General features: G+C 46.5%; 1 protein-coding gene across 1 annotated transcript in view; it reads right to left on the reverse strand.

The window, feature by feature from the left end:
- Positions 1-2: 2 nt before the first annotated feature.
- LOC112070038 (neuron navigator 2-like) overlaps positions 3-18046 on the reverse strand; it is a gene marked incomplete at its 3' end in the record, with an annotated part of 148064 nt that continues 130020 nt past the window's right edge. Inside the window, 17 exon segments of the mRNA XM_070438820.1 lie at positions 3-202; positions 317-494; positions 643-833; positions 1029-1206; positions 1315-1468; positions 1567-1739; positions 4244-4315; positions 4317-4412; positions 5739-5793; positions 6820-6910; positions 6913-6940; positions 7085-7141; positions 7143-7169; positions 11238-11312; positions 11789-11812; positions 14518-14570; positions 16773-16951. Coding sequence (XP_070294921.1) covers positions 3-202; positions 317-494; positions 643-833; positions 1029-1206; positions 1315-1468; positions 1567-1739; positions 4244-4315; positions 4317-4412; positions 5739-5793; positions 6820-6910; positions 6913-6940; positions 7085-7141; positions 7143-7169; positions 11238-11312; positions 11789-11812; positions 14518-14570; positions 16773-16951 — 1831 coding nt within the window.

The following is an 18046-nucleotide window of genomic DNA, read 5'->3' on the forward strand; positions in this document are numbered from 1 at the left end:
ACGGAGTGAGGGGTCAGGGGTCGGCCCTCCTGCAGGAGCAGGTGTCTTGCCAGATGGTTAGCCAGGTGTGTTTTACCGGTGCCGCTGGGGCCAGAGAGAATGACACGGCGGTGCTCCCTCAGCAGAGACACGTAGCGCTGCAGCATGGGCTTGGGGATCAGCGTGTCAAACACCAGGCAGTCCACACTCTCACTGCTCACACCTAGAGAGGGAGAGAGAGGGAGGGAGCGAGAGGGAGACACTTACACAGAGAACACAATACACACCAGACTGTAAGGAGAGACAGAGACATTTAGAGAAACACACGCGCTCATACCTTTGAGCCTGATGTTGATGGTGTCGCTGTCTCCAACCAGGTAGCCGCAGGGCAGCAGCTCGGGGGTGTGAGCGRCGCCGGTGTTGCTATGGCGATGCACATCCCCAATGTAGTATCCCTCCACACTGTCACAGGTCAGCCCCAGCTGGCTGACTGGGTCCACATGGGTGATGTACTCCTAAAGAAGCAGGAGGGCAAAGGTCAAGGGTTAGGTGATATGCAACTCTACTATGAATTTCTTGTGTCACTTATTTTGATATTGGAAAGATAAATAAAACGAATGAAACCTTTATGCGCGAATTAAGTCATTCAGTCAAAGTGTTTACCTTGAAGAGGCGGCGGACCACCCCGTCCAAGACGTCCCACTTGGTTTTACCACTCACACCGATACAGCCAATCAGGAAGTGGCGAGCCCTGGCCTCCTGGGAGAGGTCCTCGTCCAGACTGACCACTATCTTCACGTGTCGTCCCTCTTTCCTCATCACTCCATCTCCCACTGTATCATCCAGCAACATGTCTGAGAGAAGAGAGGAAGAGGAGAGTGAGACTCACACGTACACCCGTTCACAAAAAAAACAACTATCAGGCAAACACACTCTCAAAAGGCAATCACACCCAAACACAAACACAGACGTACACACACTTAAAAAAACGCATGCTCACACATTTACCCAACTGTACAGACACCCACATCAAAACATGCTGTTCTCACCCAGGCTGGTGGACTCGGTGAGGTTGATGCTGTGCTGGGACAGGCCAGGCCCTGGCGCAAGGATGTGTGTATGGTGAGGGGGCGAAGAGGAGATGGAGGCCTGGGAGGGGGCTCTGCTGCTCCCCGTACTCTCCAGCTTCAGACGGTCATTCTCTGCCTTCAGTTTCTCTATCTCCCCCTGAGAGAAAACACAGGAAGCAATAGCAACAGCAGGTCAAGAAAACAGTGTGTGAGCGTGTGTGTGTGTGTGCATGCACGTACGATTCAGCGTGTGTGTGAGTGTTACCTGCATGTGGTTCATGGCCTCTCTGAGCTGGTCCAGTTGATGGGCCGAGCTGAGAGCCTCAAGGCGGATGTCCGTCAGCTTCATCTCCTTCTCCCTGAGCTCGCTGCGGAGCTGCATCACGGTCTCTGCCTCACCGTCCAGACAGTCCGACAGCCTACACACAGATGCTCAATTGATACAACTTTCACATTTTCTCTCACACACACATACACGCGCGCACGCACAAACACAAACACCACACCGTATACGTACAGTGAGTTGGAGTGCGAGTTCCTGAGCATGTGGCTGGAGGTTGTGGATCCGTTGTGGGGGAGTTTAGGGGAGGAGGGTAGGGAGGAGTCCGTCATCTCCTCTATGTCAGAGTGGGACGAGGCGGACTTGGGGGACTTCTTCTTGCTGAACGCCTGCTTGAAGGAGCTGCGCAACTGCAGGCGGGAGAGAGACAGAGAGGAGTGGAGGGTGAGTGTACGCGTGTGTGTGAGAAAGAGAGAGAGAGAGAGAAGTGTGAGGACACACTCCCAAAACAGGCGGGGAGCAAGGGAAATCAGAGGAAGGCAGCTGCGAGGGGAGTGCCTGAGTAAGTGAGAAACAGATGAAGGAAAGAGAGAAGAAGGGAATGAGGAGCAATGGGAGCGGACTAGGGCTATAGGGAGGCCGTGACTTGAGCTTATGCTCCAAACACAAACACTAAGAGGTGTCCGTGTGACTGAGTGTCAGGTGGTTATTGTGAATGTGTGTGTGTGTGTGGTCACATACATCCAGTCCACTAACCTGACCTACTGTGTGTGTATAAATATACAACGCACTGTAGACTGTAGAGAGAAATAACAGCACTRCAGTGAATATGACTAGAAAAGAGCACCCAAGGCTGTCGTGGAGACTATCAGTTTCATTTACAGCTAGAAGGGTAACGTATGTTCGCTACACGATTACCAGGAAACGACTGCATTGTAATGGAGCCTTGTGTTACGTTTTTGTTTCAGAGCAGACTCAAAGTCACACCGGGAAAGGAAGCAGGATAAAGAACACGACCGGAGAAGAAAAGCAGAGGGATGATTGAGGACAGGAGAGGAAGGAGAGGGATTGYGTTAGTAACCTACAGAGCGCTGGGGGTTATGTTAAGGTTAGCTCAAGGTTAAGCTGCCTTTTTGTTTTTTAATCCACTCTTACCTCATAAACCTGCCACATGAAGCGATAGCACAGAGGAAGACAGAGAGAGAGAGAGAGAGAGACACAAAACAGCACAGGTTCAGCGGGGAGTGTGTGAGCGTGTTAGTGGTAGGGACATAGCCAGCGTACAGTGGAGGCTACAGAAAATGCACTGTGGGAAAAGTGGAAAATGCTCGAAGGAATGTCAAAAGTCAAATCTTAGGAATCGCGGAGAGCGCAAATCTACACGTCTCGAACTTGTATCATTAGAATCTCTGAACAGGGTACAGAACGGAAGGCGATTCAAATAGAATGTGTCCACTCGAATAGGAACACAGCTGTTCTGCCACGTAAGATACTAAAGCCATTTGCTTCAACCCACACGGGTTCAGACTGATGTCCCTCGAACAGGGGGCTCATTTACAGTCCACTACCCTGCTCACCACGATWCCTCACAGACAGACCGCATACACCCTACGTACTACTCTCTTCCACATACGGCTTATCCAATCGGCATATTATCAAAGGACCACCTATTGTCKGTGCGAAAAAAAAGCACATTCGAAATTCACGGGCTATCTGAAGATAGCTTATTAAATCACCAGATCCTAAAAACGTGTCACGTGACTTTCGCTCGAAGGAAATGCATCTAGCACGTCCGTCTACTTGTCACAAAGTCCTTGGATTGGGACAGGAGTAGTGTATGATACACCTACACAGCTACACACGTTCAAAGCTACAGCCGGCGTACACAGGGTCACTTCAATGTCATTACCTTGGTGCGACAGAGGACAGGGACACAAATCACTGGGGTCTAGACGGGTTCAACAGMAGCCAACACCATAAAGCAATTAGAGCGGGCCTCAATTCAAATCCTGTCGGAAACCACACTCCTCTATTGGAATGCAATACAATTCCCGAAATGTTATTGGAATTGAGCCCACGTCTGGAGGATTGACTAGGAGATAGATTTGCCACAACCGCCACAGCAGTGACACACTGGGTATGCAAAGCAGCTCTGACAGCGACAATCAGCTYGTCAAGATACTGTAGATGCAGGCAACAAAAAACAGAGTTTAGTAGTATCTTTCGAGAGTCTCAAGCTGGAGCCGTTTCCGTCGAGCAGCTCTGAAAGCGGTACACGTGCAATTACCTGACGCAAAAGCTTTCAGGTTGATCGCTATTTTGTTGCCTGCACACACTGACGGAAAAGGCGCACAGCCTAAAAGCATCTACAGTAACCAAAGCACAAATAGGAAGCACGGAATGCATACATCATCGTCTTCAACCTGTCCTCCTGTGCAAGACACGATCTGTCAGCAACAAGGAGCAAGAGGGAACACAACAAGAAACAGAGAAACATTAACTCCCTGTATCAACGGGGAATTGAAAATTGTTCGAACGTGTTCTACGTTTTCTCTATTTCACAGAACCTCTACAACTTGTAGATCTAGGTAACACACCAAATTACACACTATTCCCTATACAGTACACTATTTTTGAACAGGAACTTGAGTCTACAAGGAAAGCTAATTGCATTGCATTCACCTTGGCCCCTGTGCAAGACGCCTGAGAAAGAGACCCCAGAGTGTGAATTACAAACACACAAATACACAAATACATATATATAGAGAGAGAGTGACACAAGTGAGACAGAGACAAACCTACATACCAGGTGTTAGATTTCATTTGGAATAAGATATGTTTGTGTGTGTTAGTGAGCGATCGCGACCGTACTCAGTTCCTGTGCGAGTGTGCGCTTGAATGCGACTGTACATACCCAGTTCTTCTTGTTCTTCTTTTTGTTCTTAGCGTCGGCGTCCATGTTGGATCCCACACTGGAGTGGCTGGTTTGCACTGGCAATGCTGCTGACGCTGTCTGACGAGTGCTGTCTCCTCATCCGTAAGTCGGCTGCTGCTGCCAAGGGGCTGCCATTACTACCGACCACCTGAAGAAAAGGGGGGGGGGGGGGCAAGACAAAGAGAGAGATTGTTTTTAAAGACTCAGAAATAATACAGTATCACAGCATTGTGGGAAGTCTTTATAACGTCACATTTTCCCTCGCCAGGTGTAAGCTTCAGGTAGACTCAGCGAGTCTGGTGGGGCGCGGGTGATTTTATTTGCCCCCCCCACGTTTTCTTTGGGCCAGTTTGAGACATAACAGATCACTGCACCTGTACATAGCCCATCTGTAAACAGCCCATCTATCTACCTACCTCATCCATACTGTATATTTTTTATCTTGCTCCTTTGCACCCAGTATCCCTACTTGCACATTCATCTTCTGCAGATCTACCATTCCAGTGTTTAATTGCTAAATTGTAATTACTTCGCCACCATGCCTATTTATTGCCATACCTCCCTTATCCTACTCTTATTTGCACTCACTGTATATAGACTTTTTGTTTTTTTTTGTTCTACTGTATTATTGACTGTATGTTTTGTTTATTCCATGTGTAACTCTGTGTTTGTTGTATGTGTGAATTGCTTTGCTTTATCTTGGCCAGGTCAGTTGCAAATGAGAACTTGTTCTCAACTAGCCTACCTGGTTAAATAAAGGTGAAATAAAATAAAAAATAACAGACTGTATGAATACAGTACCAGCAAATCGTCTGCAAGGATTTTCATTTTGGAAATCTTTTCCAAACTATTCCACATATAATAGAGAGATATATGTGGTCGTATTCAAATGTAGGCTAGGTTTGAAAAGTCAATAGTGAATTGTTTGTGCTTCTTGCGGTCAATTTACAGTCTACAAATGATTTGTAATTATGTTCCAGCCCCCTGACCATCCCCCTCAAGAACAAAAATAGGCCAAGGCTGAATGTAGTTGATGTTCCCTGACAGAGTGGGTCAATTATCCGCAACAACTAAGAGCGTAGAAGTGCGAGGCTAAACTTCTCAGCTGTTTTGGTCCCGTAGAAGTCTTGCCTCTCGCTCATCGTATATACACAAAAGTGTCAGCAACTGCTCGTCGAACATCTCATTCCAAAATCATGGGCATTAATATGAAGTTGGTCCCCCCCTTTGCTGCATGAACACCTCCACTCTTCTGGGAAGGCTTTCCACTAGATGTGGAACATTCTGCGGGGACTTGCTTCCATTCGACCACAAGAGCATTTGTGAGGTCGGACACTGATGTTGGGCGATTAGGCCTGGCTCGCAGTCGGGTTCCAATTCATCCCAAAGGTGTTCGATGAGGTTGAGGTCAGGGCTCTGTGCAGGCCAGTTAAACTCTTCCACACCGATCTCAACAAACAATTTCTGTATGTACTCTCGCTTTGTGCACGGGGTTGGTCATCCTGAAATAGGAAAGGGCCTTCCCAAAACTGTTGCCACAAAGTTGGAAGCACAAAATCATCTAGAATGTCATTGTATGGTATAGTGTTAAGATTTCCCTTCACTGGAACTAAGGGAACTAGCCCGAACCATGAAAAACAGCCCCAAACCATATTCCTCTCCACCAAACTTTACAGTTGGCACTATGCATTCAGGCAGGTAGTGTTCTCCCGGCATCTGCCAAACCCAGATTCATCCGTCGGACTGACAGATGACGAAGCGTGACTCATCACTCCAGAAAACACGTTTCTCTGCTCCAGAGTCCACTGGCAGTGCACTTTACACCACACAGCCGACGCTTGGCACTGAGCATGGTGAGCTTAGGTTTCTGTGGCTGCTCGGCCACGGAAACCCAAAACATCCGATGGTGCGACAGAGATGGTCGCCTCGCTTCGAGCTCTTAGGAAACTATGCAGTATTTCGTTTTTTTATGTAGAAATAAATGGGATTTGATTTCATGAAGCTCCCGATGAACAGTTCTGTGCTGATGAGTTGAACTCGGAGTGAGGACGAACGGTAGTGAGGACGGACGATTTTCAGCTTGTGTGCCTACCACTTTGTTGAGCCGTTGTTGCTCCTACACGTTTCCACTTCACAATAACAGCACTTACAGTTGATCGTGGAAGCTTTAACAGGGAAGCAAGTTTACGAACTGACTTGTTGGAAAGGTGGCATTTTATGTTACCTTATTTATCTAGGCAAGCCAGTTAAGAACAAATTATTATTTTCATCCCATGACGGTGCCACTTTGAAAGTCACTGAGCTCTTCAGTACAGACCATTCTACTGCCAATGTTTGTCTATGGAGATTGCATGGCTGTGTGCTCAATTTTATACACCGGTCAGCAGCGGGTGTGCTGAAATAGCCAAATGCACTAATGGAAGGGGTGTCCACATACCTTTGTATATATAGTGCATCTGCGGTGCTGCTCGTGAAACTTCTCGGAGTCTACTGACCTCTAAGGACTGTTTGAGGTTGTTGGAGATATTGCTATGGTTTTGGTTCGGTTCCCTTACCTGTCCTGTTCTGTTTCCGGTGAGTTCAGGGGTGTGATGACTCCGTTGATGGCGGCCTGGGCCACGTTGTTCTGCTTCTTCAGCAGCTCGATGTTCTCCTCAGCTCGTTCAGCTCACAGTCCTTCAAGGAAAACACATATACGTTCACCATCTAAAAATCCATATACATGATCGTATTTTCATATTCTGGTTTCCCTTGAGCCGAGACGAACATAACTCAACTGTGCCTTAAATGGTGCAACGTTGTGCTATGAAAATGCCTCACCTTGTGCTCAGCGGTCATACTGAGGCTCTTCAGTCTGATGGTCATGTTACCCAGGCCTCTGTTCAAACGCTGCCACCAGGTGAGCCTGCACAGGGAAATAACACAGGTTAGAATAACGTCAAAGAGGTTATATTAGAGTTCAACGTAGCTTGAACGGCCAAAGATCCTTATTGTCAAAGCATGAGAGTGAGGAGAGCAACAGTAGCTGTGCTCCCRGATGACCTGCTCCAAGGACAGAACWARSAGMAGATGAGACAAGAGCAACTGGCAGGAATCCAAGACGAGTTACCGAATCACAACAGTTCTCKCRTCTCAAAGCCAACAGCTAATGTAGCGCATCGATTAGCCTACATTCCAATTAAAAACTAGAAGGCAAAGCAAAAAGCGAAAAACAGCAAACGCTACCTATCACGAGAACCAAACCCTGTTCGATTCACAACTTCTAAAAAGGCTCAAAAAGGCGGCACCAGATATCTTCTAAATCTGGCTTAAATCCTCTCACGCCTCTGCGATAGATGTGTCCACACTACAGCTTTGGCCGACGGGGTACCCAGTCCCCCTCTGAGGGGCTGAGCCGGATGGCTACTCCCRCTGAAAGGGTAGCGGTTCAGGGGGAGCCAGATGCCCTCTGTGCCCGCGCTCTGGGGTAGGGTCTGCTTGACGTCATGGCTAGCGAGGCTGGATGCTAACAATGCTAAAGCTACAGYATTGACTGTGTGGCTGTTAGAGTACCTCTTTTCCCCTACACACACACACACACACACTAACCGTGTCTATTCTCTGCAGTGTCTCAGAGCTAAGACAGAGTGTCTGGGTGGGTGGAGTGTGGAGGGTTGAAGGGGAATGCGAGGGACGGAGAGACAGTGAGGAGACAGAGAGAGGCGGTATCTGGTTGACTCCTAATTGTGATAAAAAGAGAGGCAGAGCCAGAGACCTTGAACAACTAGGAGTTGAGATACTGCAGCCGAACATTGAATACAAGACTGGCTTTGAGCAGTGTGAGAAAAGCKCTCATCRAACGTATATTGACAGTTAACACAGCCACAATGGCTTCCCCTTGAAACCCAATCACACTGGTCCATTTTATACCACAACCCACACACAGTACCAAACCAATATAATCATCATCTACTACAAATAGTCAGYTAGCTCGGGGTTTCTTAAACAATGGGTTGGGATCTAAACTGGGCCCTGGGCATGTTAGAGGCCAGTAATGAGAATACATCTAATGATATTGGTGATTTGGAAAAAGTCCGAAAAACAGCTTGCGCTCTTTTCCTTGCCTCACGCTCTTCTCTTATCAAGTGATAACGCTCTCACTATTGTCAATTTAATCTTGTCTTTACTAAGATTTCGAACAGGCTATTATCAAATGGGCAGGAGCAAGGGCAGGAAAAAAAAAATACATTTCCTCCTTATGTACTCGAATGGTGGCTGCGCTTTCCCACAGTGTCAATCATGCTGGGTAGACTACTCAGGTTTAACATCAGAGAAAGGTGCGTAATATTAGCAGCGGAAAAATAAACATAGCAGCAGTAGAAAGCTGTGATCCTCCTCTTTTTAGTGGTAACCATCATATTCTGTAGCTAAAAGCTAATGTGGCAGCCTATTAATTATGAAAATCTAAAAAATGCCTTATTACTAGGCTATGCAAAATTAAATACAAATACACCATAATTGTAGGCTAACTCTACTCTATAAGCAACCCTGCACGATCAATCAATGAACCAACAGCATTGCCTAGGCCTACACGTTCTCTCCCAGACTCTTGGATATAAAGTTTGGCGCGTAGCACAAGGTAACCAGTCCATCCATTATGCATAATAATACAGTCCACACTCAAAGGCGATTACTAGAATTTGTTTAATTTTGGAGTAGACCAATTATGTACCAAAGACATCTAAAATATGTTTAAAAAATGTATAATTTACTAGAATTTTCCGGCCGTGCGTAATATGTGGTGGGCTATTAGGCTATGTGTTGTACATGCGACATCTTAAATGCATTGAAATAATCATCACCTTAGAAAGCGCTGTCGATTTCCTTGTGTTAACCCTCGCAAGGCTGCCGGACCAGACGGCATCGCTAGCCACGTCCTCAGAGCACGCGCAGACCAGCTGGCTGGTGTGTTTACGGACATATTTAATCGCTCCCTATCCCAGTCTGCTGTCCCCACATGCTTCAAGACGGCCACCATTGTTCCTGTACCCAAGAAGGCAAAGGTAACTGAACTAAATGACTATCGCCCCATTGCACTCACTTCTGTCATCATGAAGTGCTTTGAGAGATTAGTCAAGGATCATATCACCTCCACCTTACCTGCCACCCTAGACCAATTCAGTTTGCATAGCCCCAACAGGTCACGACGATGCAACCGCCATCACACTCAACACTACCCTACCCATCTGGACAAGAGGAATAAATACGTATGTAGAATGCTGTTCATTGACTACAGCTCAGCATTCAACACCATAGTACTCCAATTCATCTTAAGCTGGAGGCCCTGGGTCTCAACCCTCCTGTGCAATTAGGTCCGGACTTTCTGAGGCCGCCCCCAGGTGTTGAGGTAGGAAACAACATCTCCACTTTGCTGATCCTCAACACTGGGGCCCACAAAGGTGCGTGCCAGCCCATTCTGTACTCCTGTTCACCCATGATGCGTGGCCATGCGCCTCCAACTAAATCATCAGTTTGCAGAACACAACAGTAGTGGGCTTGATTCCAAAACGACGAGACAGCTTACAGGGAGGAGGTGAGGCAAACAACCTCTCACTCAATTCAACAAACAAAGGAGATGACGTGGACTTCAGGAAACAGCAGAGGGAGCACCCCCTTCTACATCGATGGGACAGTAGTGGAGAAGGTGGAAAGTTTTAAGTTCCTCGGCGTCCACATCACAGACAAATGGTCCACCACACAGAAGTGTGGTGAAGAAGGCGCAACAGCCCTCTTCAACTTCAGGAGGCTGAAGAAATGTGGTTTGTCACCTAAAACCCTCAACAAACTTTTACAGATGCACAATTGAGAGCATCGTCGGGCGTATCACCGCCTGGTATGGCAACTGCACCGCCCTCAACAGCAGGCTCTCCAGAGGGTGGTGCGGTCTGCACAACGCATCACCAGGGGCAAACTACCTGCCCTCCAGGACACCTACAGCACCCGATGTACGAGGAAGGCCAAATAGATCATCAAGGCAACAAACCCGAGTCACTGCCTGTTCACCCCGCTACCATCCAGAAGACGAGGTCAGTACAGGTGCATCAAAGCTGGGACCGAGAGACTGAAAAACAGCTTTCTACTCAAGGCCATCAGAACTGTAAAACAGCCATCACTAACACAGAGAGGCTGCTGCCTACATACAACTCAAATCATTAGCCACTTAATAAACAGATCACTAGTCACTTAAAAAAATGCCACTTTAATAATGTTAACATATCTTACATTACTCATCTCATATGTATAGTACTGTACCTAATACCATCTATTGCATTTGTCTATGCCGCTCGGACTATCATATATTAATATGTCATATTTTATTCCATCCCTTCAGATTTGTGTGTATTAGGTAGTTGTTGGGGAATTGTTAGATTACTTGTTAGATATTACTGCACTGTCGGAACAAGAAGCACAAGCATTTCGCTACACTCGCATTAACACCTGCTAACCAATCAAATTTAATTTGGCTTTGAAACAAGATCCACAACTATGCTTTCCACTCAGCTTCAACCTGTTGATGAACTTCTGTCCTAAAATTGATCGACCCCAGCGAGGTCAAACAATGTAGCCTAACAGTGAGTTTTAAAAGCATAACACTGTTTTGCAGATAAATGATTTTAGATTGCCTTTGCATTGATATCAGAGTGGTTAGAGGCACAATATAGAGCCCCGAGTACCAGGCCATTAGCGACCTGACGGTCATTAGCGAATTGGGTACTACCAACACATCAGCGCCATTGTTGTACAAAGAGCATAGGAGGAGATTACCGGGACCCAGCGGTCACGTGAGATTTGACTGCGGTCATGACTCATGACTGCCGGTGTGGCGGAATGCACCGCAACAGCCCTAGTGTTTACACATTCGTCTCTGTATGTTTGTGTGTGTGTGTGTGTGTGTGTGTGTGTGTATCTAGGTTTCCCCTCCTGTTGTACTTACATTAGCGCTCAGCTGTGTTGTCAGGGCCGAGACTTTTTCCTGGGAGGCATCCAGCTCTCTACGTAGCTTACGGATCTAAAAACAAAACACGCATCAAAACACACATCAACAAAACACACCATCACCAAAACACACAACGGGCTGAGAAGGTTTGACAGGCTGAGAAGGTTGTGTAGGTGTGACCATACAAGGGAAAACTCCCTGATCTACTCTGATAGAAAGGGGTTAGGGAAAGGAAGCATCGTGTCATGGCTTCATAAAGGAGCACACAGGTGTACACAGGTGTCTGGGACAAGGGCTTATTGTCACATGGTCACCCACAACACAGACGTGTGTAACCAGACACAATATTGAATACGCCCCCATGTTCCAACATGTCATATGAATACAGAGACAAGAATAAGAGAGAGAAAGAGAGAGAGCGAGCGAGCGAGAGCGAGAGACCAAGAGAGAGAGAGAGAGAGATATAAAGCAACAAGAAAGAGAGAATGAAGAAAGGGGGAAAAAGTGCATTTCTTTACAAAGAAGGTGAACGGGAGTTCAAGTCTTACCTCTGACTGGGATTTCTCTTCAGTCTGTGAAAACAAAACGAGAGAATGATTAGATGATCTATGGATTGAAAGAAAGGAAGCCGTATTATTCAAGCCAGGCCTGAAAGGGAGGAGGGAGGGTTGATAGTGGATATACTTCTACAGCACCTGGGGCTTACAGACTACACCAGACTACACCAGACTACACCAGACTACACCAGCCCAGCATGGCTCCAGAAACACCGTCTTCAGGCTCTGTATATTTTCTCTAGTTCAAACTCCCGGATGATTTATAAGTTACAGAAACATGGTGATTATAGATGTCTGGTGTAATGGGTCTGGAAASCAGAGACCTATTGCTCCTGGAGGCGTTTAGAGTGCGTTGCTGGGAGGAGGCAGAGTGTGTCTTTCTGCTGAGAGGTATTGTCTCCCTACACGCCACTCCGAACAATGGTAACACAGGAGAAACCACATACACACAAGCAGACATATATGGCCTCATGCCCACACACACTTGCACGCATACAGTATATAGTGTGTACATACACAAAGGCATACATGCATGTAAACCCCATACACACAGACCAACCCATCACAAACAGTGTAACACACAATAMCCCCCTTTACAGGTACAGGTAAGTCTCCACACAGAGAGACAGTCTACATTTTCAAACCAAAACACCATTCGACCCTATTCTGCTCCTACATATCTCTGTATTGTCTACCTGTGATTTGCTGTGCAGTGTGTGGGCGGTTGCTAGGTAGGCCCTGATGTCAACCCAAATAAAGGAACTAGTAGTGGMCGTGTTATTGTGACATAAMAAACTTCAATCTATAATGGTTTTTCCCCTGGTCCTGTCTGTCTGGCGCTGTAATGAGTTAAGAGCTGCTCTGACAGGTTTGCTTGTTAGAGCTAATAATGGTGTGTGTGTGTGTGTGTGTGTAAACATGTCTCCTACTTTATCAGGACCAGAATGTCCTGACAAGTCACCCGAATGTCCTGACATACCCGATGTCCTGACAAGACAACCCAATGTCCTGACAAGACATAGCCCGAATGTCCTGACAATCACCACGAAATGTCCTGACAAGTCACCAGAATGTCCTGACAAGTCACCGAAATGTCTACAAGTCACGCAGAATGTCTGACACACCAGAATGTCTGAAAGCACAGAATGTCCTGACAAGTCACCAGAATGTCCTGACAAGACACCAGAATGTCCTGACAAGACAACCAGAATGTCTGACAAGCACCAGAATGCTCGCTGACAAGTCACCAGAATGTCCTGACAAGTCACCAGAAATGTCCTGACAAGGTAGGAAAACGAGAACACACATTTTTCATGCCTGAATTTGTTAAAACGCTATTTTAGGCTTTAAGGGTTAGGTTTAGTGTTAAGGTTAGGGGTTGGGGGTTAAGGTTAGATTAAGGGTTAGGGTTAGTGAAAATACATTTTTTTTGAAAAAAAAAAAAATCCAGAAAATTCACAAAAAAAAGCTGTGTGTTTGTGTATGCGCTTTGTTCCTACTCGCAAGTGTGAGGGGGGTGACAAAGTAAGCCTGTCACAGCAGTCTTACACAACAACAGAGCTGTCGTTAATTGCCACCAGATGTCTAAGTTCAGTTCAGCATTTCCATCCTAATGGTTAAGGTTAGGGTTGAAGCGATAAATCGGAAGCATAGCCAACAATCTAAGACACACAAACAGACCTCTCGCTCATATTCATCCCAGACAAAACAAAACTGACAGGAAAACATTTTCTTTCTCTCGCTGTGACCCAAGTCAATACCAGTCATCCTCCTCCTTTCCACTGAATCGTCGTTATTTTTTTATTTTTTAAATCATCTCAAAACGGTTGCTGAAAAGAAACAAATCCCAATCTGTCTGAATCTGGATAATCCTCCTCTCCTCTCTCCATCCCATCCCTACCGTGCGTACGTCCCAAGCTGTGACGCTCCTGTCATGGCTAAAGCGGCCATCATCTTGATAGCTTCTGTAGCTCCTGATCTCTGTCCTTTTCCCTCCTTTTTATAAATCTCTCTCTCCTGAGTGATCCGCCACAGATCTGCTCTGCAGTTTCAACTCGTCTGCGAGCTCAGTCACTCTTCGTCTCATTTCTTCCTCACTCTTTCTATACACAGACCTGCCTCTACACCTGCTTCGGGGAGTGTACCTGTCGATGGGTAGGGGAGGGGCCACCCTAATAGRAAAAAAMCCTTTTACTGATTGGCTGGGCTGTGTGTGGGCGTGACTGGCCCCGGATCTGAGTAAGAGCAGCCACGCCTCTATCTTAGGTGAAGGAGAAAAGTTTGCCCCTAAGCACAGATCTAGGATCAACTTACCGTAGCCCAAATCCTAACATTAACCATKAGGARGTGAAACACAAAACTGACATTAGATCAGTGTCAAGCAGAAACTCTATCCTWCTCCTCTGTCTCATTTTAAAAAGGACCCTGGTGACTTTCTACTTTTAACCACTGATTTAAGATGAGCYTTYCTAACAGCAACATAAATGCATTAGACCAACCTGGCCTGGTTAGTGAGTTGGGTCTTCATATGAGGTATTCGTGTGGTATTAAACATCGACTACTACGACTCCTGAATAAACGTATACGGTGCATATTGATCAACATGAACAAACGTATAGCTACATATACAGTAAAGCAGTAAACTAGTGGAGCGGCGACAGCTTTACCATTTGGGCACGAGGAGCGGTATTTAAAATCGATGAAAATTCATTCGTACTCACCGTAGAGTAGATAGAGGAGGTACTGGAGACCAGAGACAGGGAGGAGCCGTGAACTGCAGAGACAAAGATAACACACACTACATAAAGGTGCTGTGGTAAACACACACACACACACACACGTCAGACACACTTGCGCGCATGTTCGTGACCAAACGAGGGAAAAACGCAAACGAGCTCTAAACTCGAAAAACTACCGCACGCCACAACACATTTGAGCCCTAACCATCTCCCTGAGATGCAAATCCCTTCTTCCACCAACCACCTCGCTCCAGCCACCAGTCACCCTACCATTATCCACCCCCTCTCACTTGTCCTGACTCGACCAGCCGCCACGGTGGTGAAAGTCCTAATAACAGCCCTATATAGAGAACGCTACCACACACGGTGGTATACAGTGTGTGTTAGTGTGTGTCTAGCCTCCACACAGTACAGGGTTATGACGGGAGAGGGTGTTATCCTATTGACTCACGACTCCGTCTCTGATCTTACATCAAAGTCCAGACACAATGCAGTGAGAGCGTTTCCTGCATATAATAGTGTTCTATTTTAATTCCGGTGGTTTCCTGTCTACAGGCTAGAAGGCTAGGATCAGATAGAGATGTCATAGAAGAGACCAGGAAGAAGGTCTACGTATGAGAGGTGTTTTCCCTAGATCGTTTTTTCCGGGAGGGGCGCAACAGGCCTAAAAAAACAAGGTGGTGCCCCGCCTACGTAATGGTAGGCAAACTGTCCTGAAAGTTTCATTCAGTTCCATTCAAAGAGAGTTCCCCTTGAATCTGGCGATCTATGAAATGACTGACTTATCCTGTGTGTGTGTGTGTGTGGGGGCGGTTACACAATAGCTAGGTCAAGTGACACAGTGTGTAAGTGTAGTCGTCTCAACATAGGGCAACTTAAAGTGTGCAGCTGTACATGTCCCAGTCCACAATTAATAACACTAAAGTAACTTATTACCAGGAAAACATATGAACACACACACACACACACACACACATAACATACTAATATGAACACACATCCAATGGGTAGACACACACACTCAACACACATACGGTTTCCAGCATGTCCTCATGTTTCTTGATTATAAAGAACTTGCAATTATTCCGTTTTTTTTTTAAACCCTGGAGGAAAAAATGGAATTGAGAAGAGAGGAGCGAAGAAAAAAAAGAAAAAGAAAAAAAAGAAAGAAAGAAAGAAAGAAAGAAAGAAAGAAAGAGAGAGAGAGAGAGAGAGAGAGAGAGAGAGAGAGCGAGAACAACAGAGGATAAAACAGTGGCACTGGAGGGCCTGTATAATCATGTTTTGTGGGAATGTGTGAGGATCGACTGGATTCTTAATGAGGTCACACATACACTTTATCCAGAGGGCATTTACAACTCTGTTTTGGTGTCACTAGGTTCCCTATTTCTTATTCTCTCTCTCTCTACTTCCACCTCTCTCTCTCTACACCCCTCTCTCTCTCTACACCGCTCTCTCTCTCTACACCGCTCTCTCTCTCTACACCGCTCTCTCTCTACACCGCTCTCTCTCTCTACACCGCTCTCTCTCTCTACCGCTCTCTCTCTCTCCCCCCGTTCCAGTATAGTGGAGATTTTAGTATAATAGTGCACAATAGAGACTCATGCACCAAAGTATTTGTGTCTATACACACATGCATGTACACACACACACAGGAAAGGACAGCATTCCATGTCTGTAACGCCTGGCTTTAGATACTAACACACAGCTGTTCACTGAAGACAGACCTGATACACTAAACACACCACAGGCTTACCTCACACTACTAAAGAGAGGGAGACACACACACACACACACACACACACACACACACACACACACACACACACACACGTGAGTGTGTTGCTGCTCTCATTGCTATACGATTCAACGCAGCTCTATTCAGTCAGGAGCCAAAAACACTGATGCATGAGTGTTAGACTGTTTTCTTGTCTCTTCTCTCTCCAGGTTCTTCCTCAAGTTCTTCCCGAAGTGCAACCAGAACTGTCTGACGAACGCAGGGAACCCACGAGACATGAGATGCTTTCAGGTGGAAGAGAGAGAACCTTAAAACCTCATTTTACATAATTCAGACTGTCCTGTTCAGACCAGGGCTCCCCAACCCTGTAGCTACCGTTGACACCACCACCTGGGAAGGACAGGGAGAGCCCTGTCCATCTAAGGATGGAAGATTTCCTCATGAGTAATCATCTCTCTATCTTGTCGCTTCCCTCCCGCCCTCTTCTTCCTCTACTCACCCTCCTCAAAGCCATCTCTGAAGGAACCAGAGCGGCTCATGGTGCGAGTCTTCTCGTCCAATGACACACAGGAGTTCCTCAGGCGGGTGTCACCACAGGGGTCAAAGGTGATGTCCTGATTGGTCAGACTGTTGTTCCGGAGGCTGGCCAAGTTTATCTGAGCAGCTGTGGTGGTGGAGAGGAGATGAAAGAGAGAGAGGGATATGAGAGAGAGGGAAAGAGAGAGACGAAGAGATTGTTATGCGGGAACGGAGAGCACGACGAAGAGGAGGGAAATGAGAGAGAGACGACCGCGGAGAGAGAGAGCGAAGAGAGAGAGAGAAGCGGGGAAGGAGACGAGGAACATATGAGAGAGAGAGACAGAGAAAGAGAGCGAGAAAGGAAGAGAGAAGAGAGAAGAAAGAGAGAGGGGAGAGGGAAGAGAGAGAGAGACATCAAGAGAGAGGGAAAGAGAGAGAGAGAGAGGGAAAGAGAGAGAGAGGGGATAAGCAGAGAGAGAGAGAGAGAGAGAGAGAGAGAGAAGAGAGAGAGAGAGAGAGAGAGAGAGAGAGAGAGGAGAGAGAGAGAGAGGGAAAGAGAGAGCGGAGGGAAAGAGAAGGGAAAAAGAGAGAGAGAGGGAACGCGAGAGAGAGAAGAGAGAGATGAGGGAGAGAGAGAGAGAGAGAGAGAGAGAAGGGTGGCTAAGCATGGCAACAGTGGTGCTACAGTATAGGTTACCTGAGTCCCTTCCTGGGCAGAGTGTTTTATCACTGTGTGGAACCCCTGTGGGGTGCAGCAGTAGAAAAAGCGACTTCAGGGAGTAGGAGGAGGAGGAAGTGTGGATAGTGTACTATTGCAAATTGTATAAAATATATACAGTACCCGTCAAAAAGTTGGACATACATACTCATTTCAGGGTCTACATTGCTTAGCATAATAGTGAAGGACATCAAAAACTATGATATTAAACATATGGAATCATGTAGTCAAAAAAGAAGTGTTAAACAAATCAAAAGTATATTTGAGATTGTTAGATTCTGTCAAAGTATGGGATGGCGTTTCGCTTCAGAATTGCTGTGGTAGCCCTGCTGGTTAACGGACCACATGCGGAGTATCACCCGTTCACCTACTCTGCGTCTCACAAGACACGGCGGTTCACAAACAAAAATCCTAAAATTTCCCACTGGTCTAATGTCCATTGCTCGTGTTGCTTGGCCGGCAAATCTCTTTTCTTATTGGTGTCCTTTCGTAGTGGTTCCTTTGCCAGCAACTCAAAACATGAAGGCCTGTTTCAA

Source organism: Salvelinus sp. IW2-2015, unplaced genomic scaffold, assembly GCF_002910315.2.
Source record: "Salvelinus sp. IW2-2015 unplaced genomic scaffold, ASM291031v2 Un_scaffold1209, whole genome shotgun sequence".
Lineage (NCBI taxonomy): Eukaryota > Metazoa > Chordata > Actinopteri > Salmoniformes > Salmonidae > Salvelinus > Salvelinus sp. IW2-2015.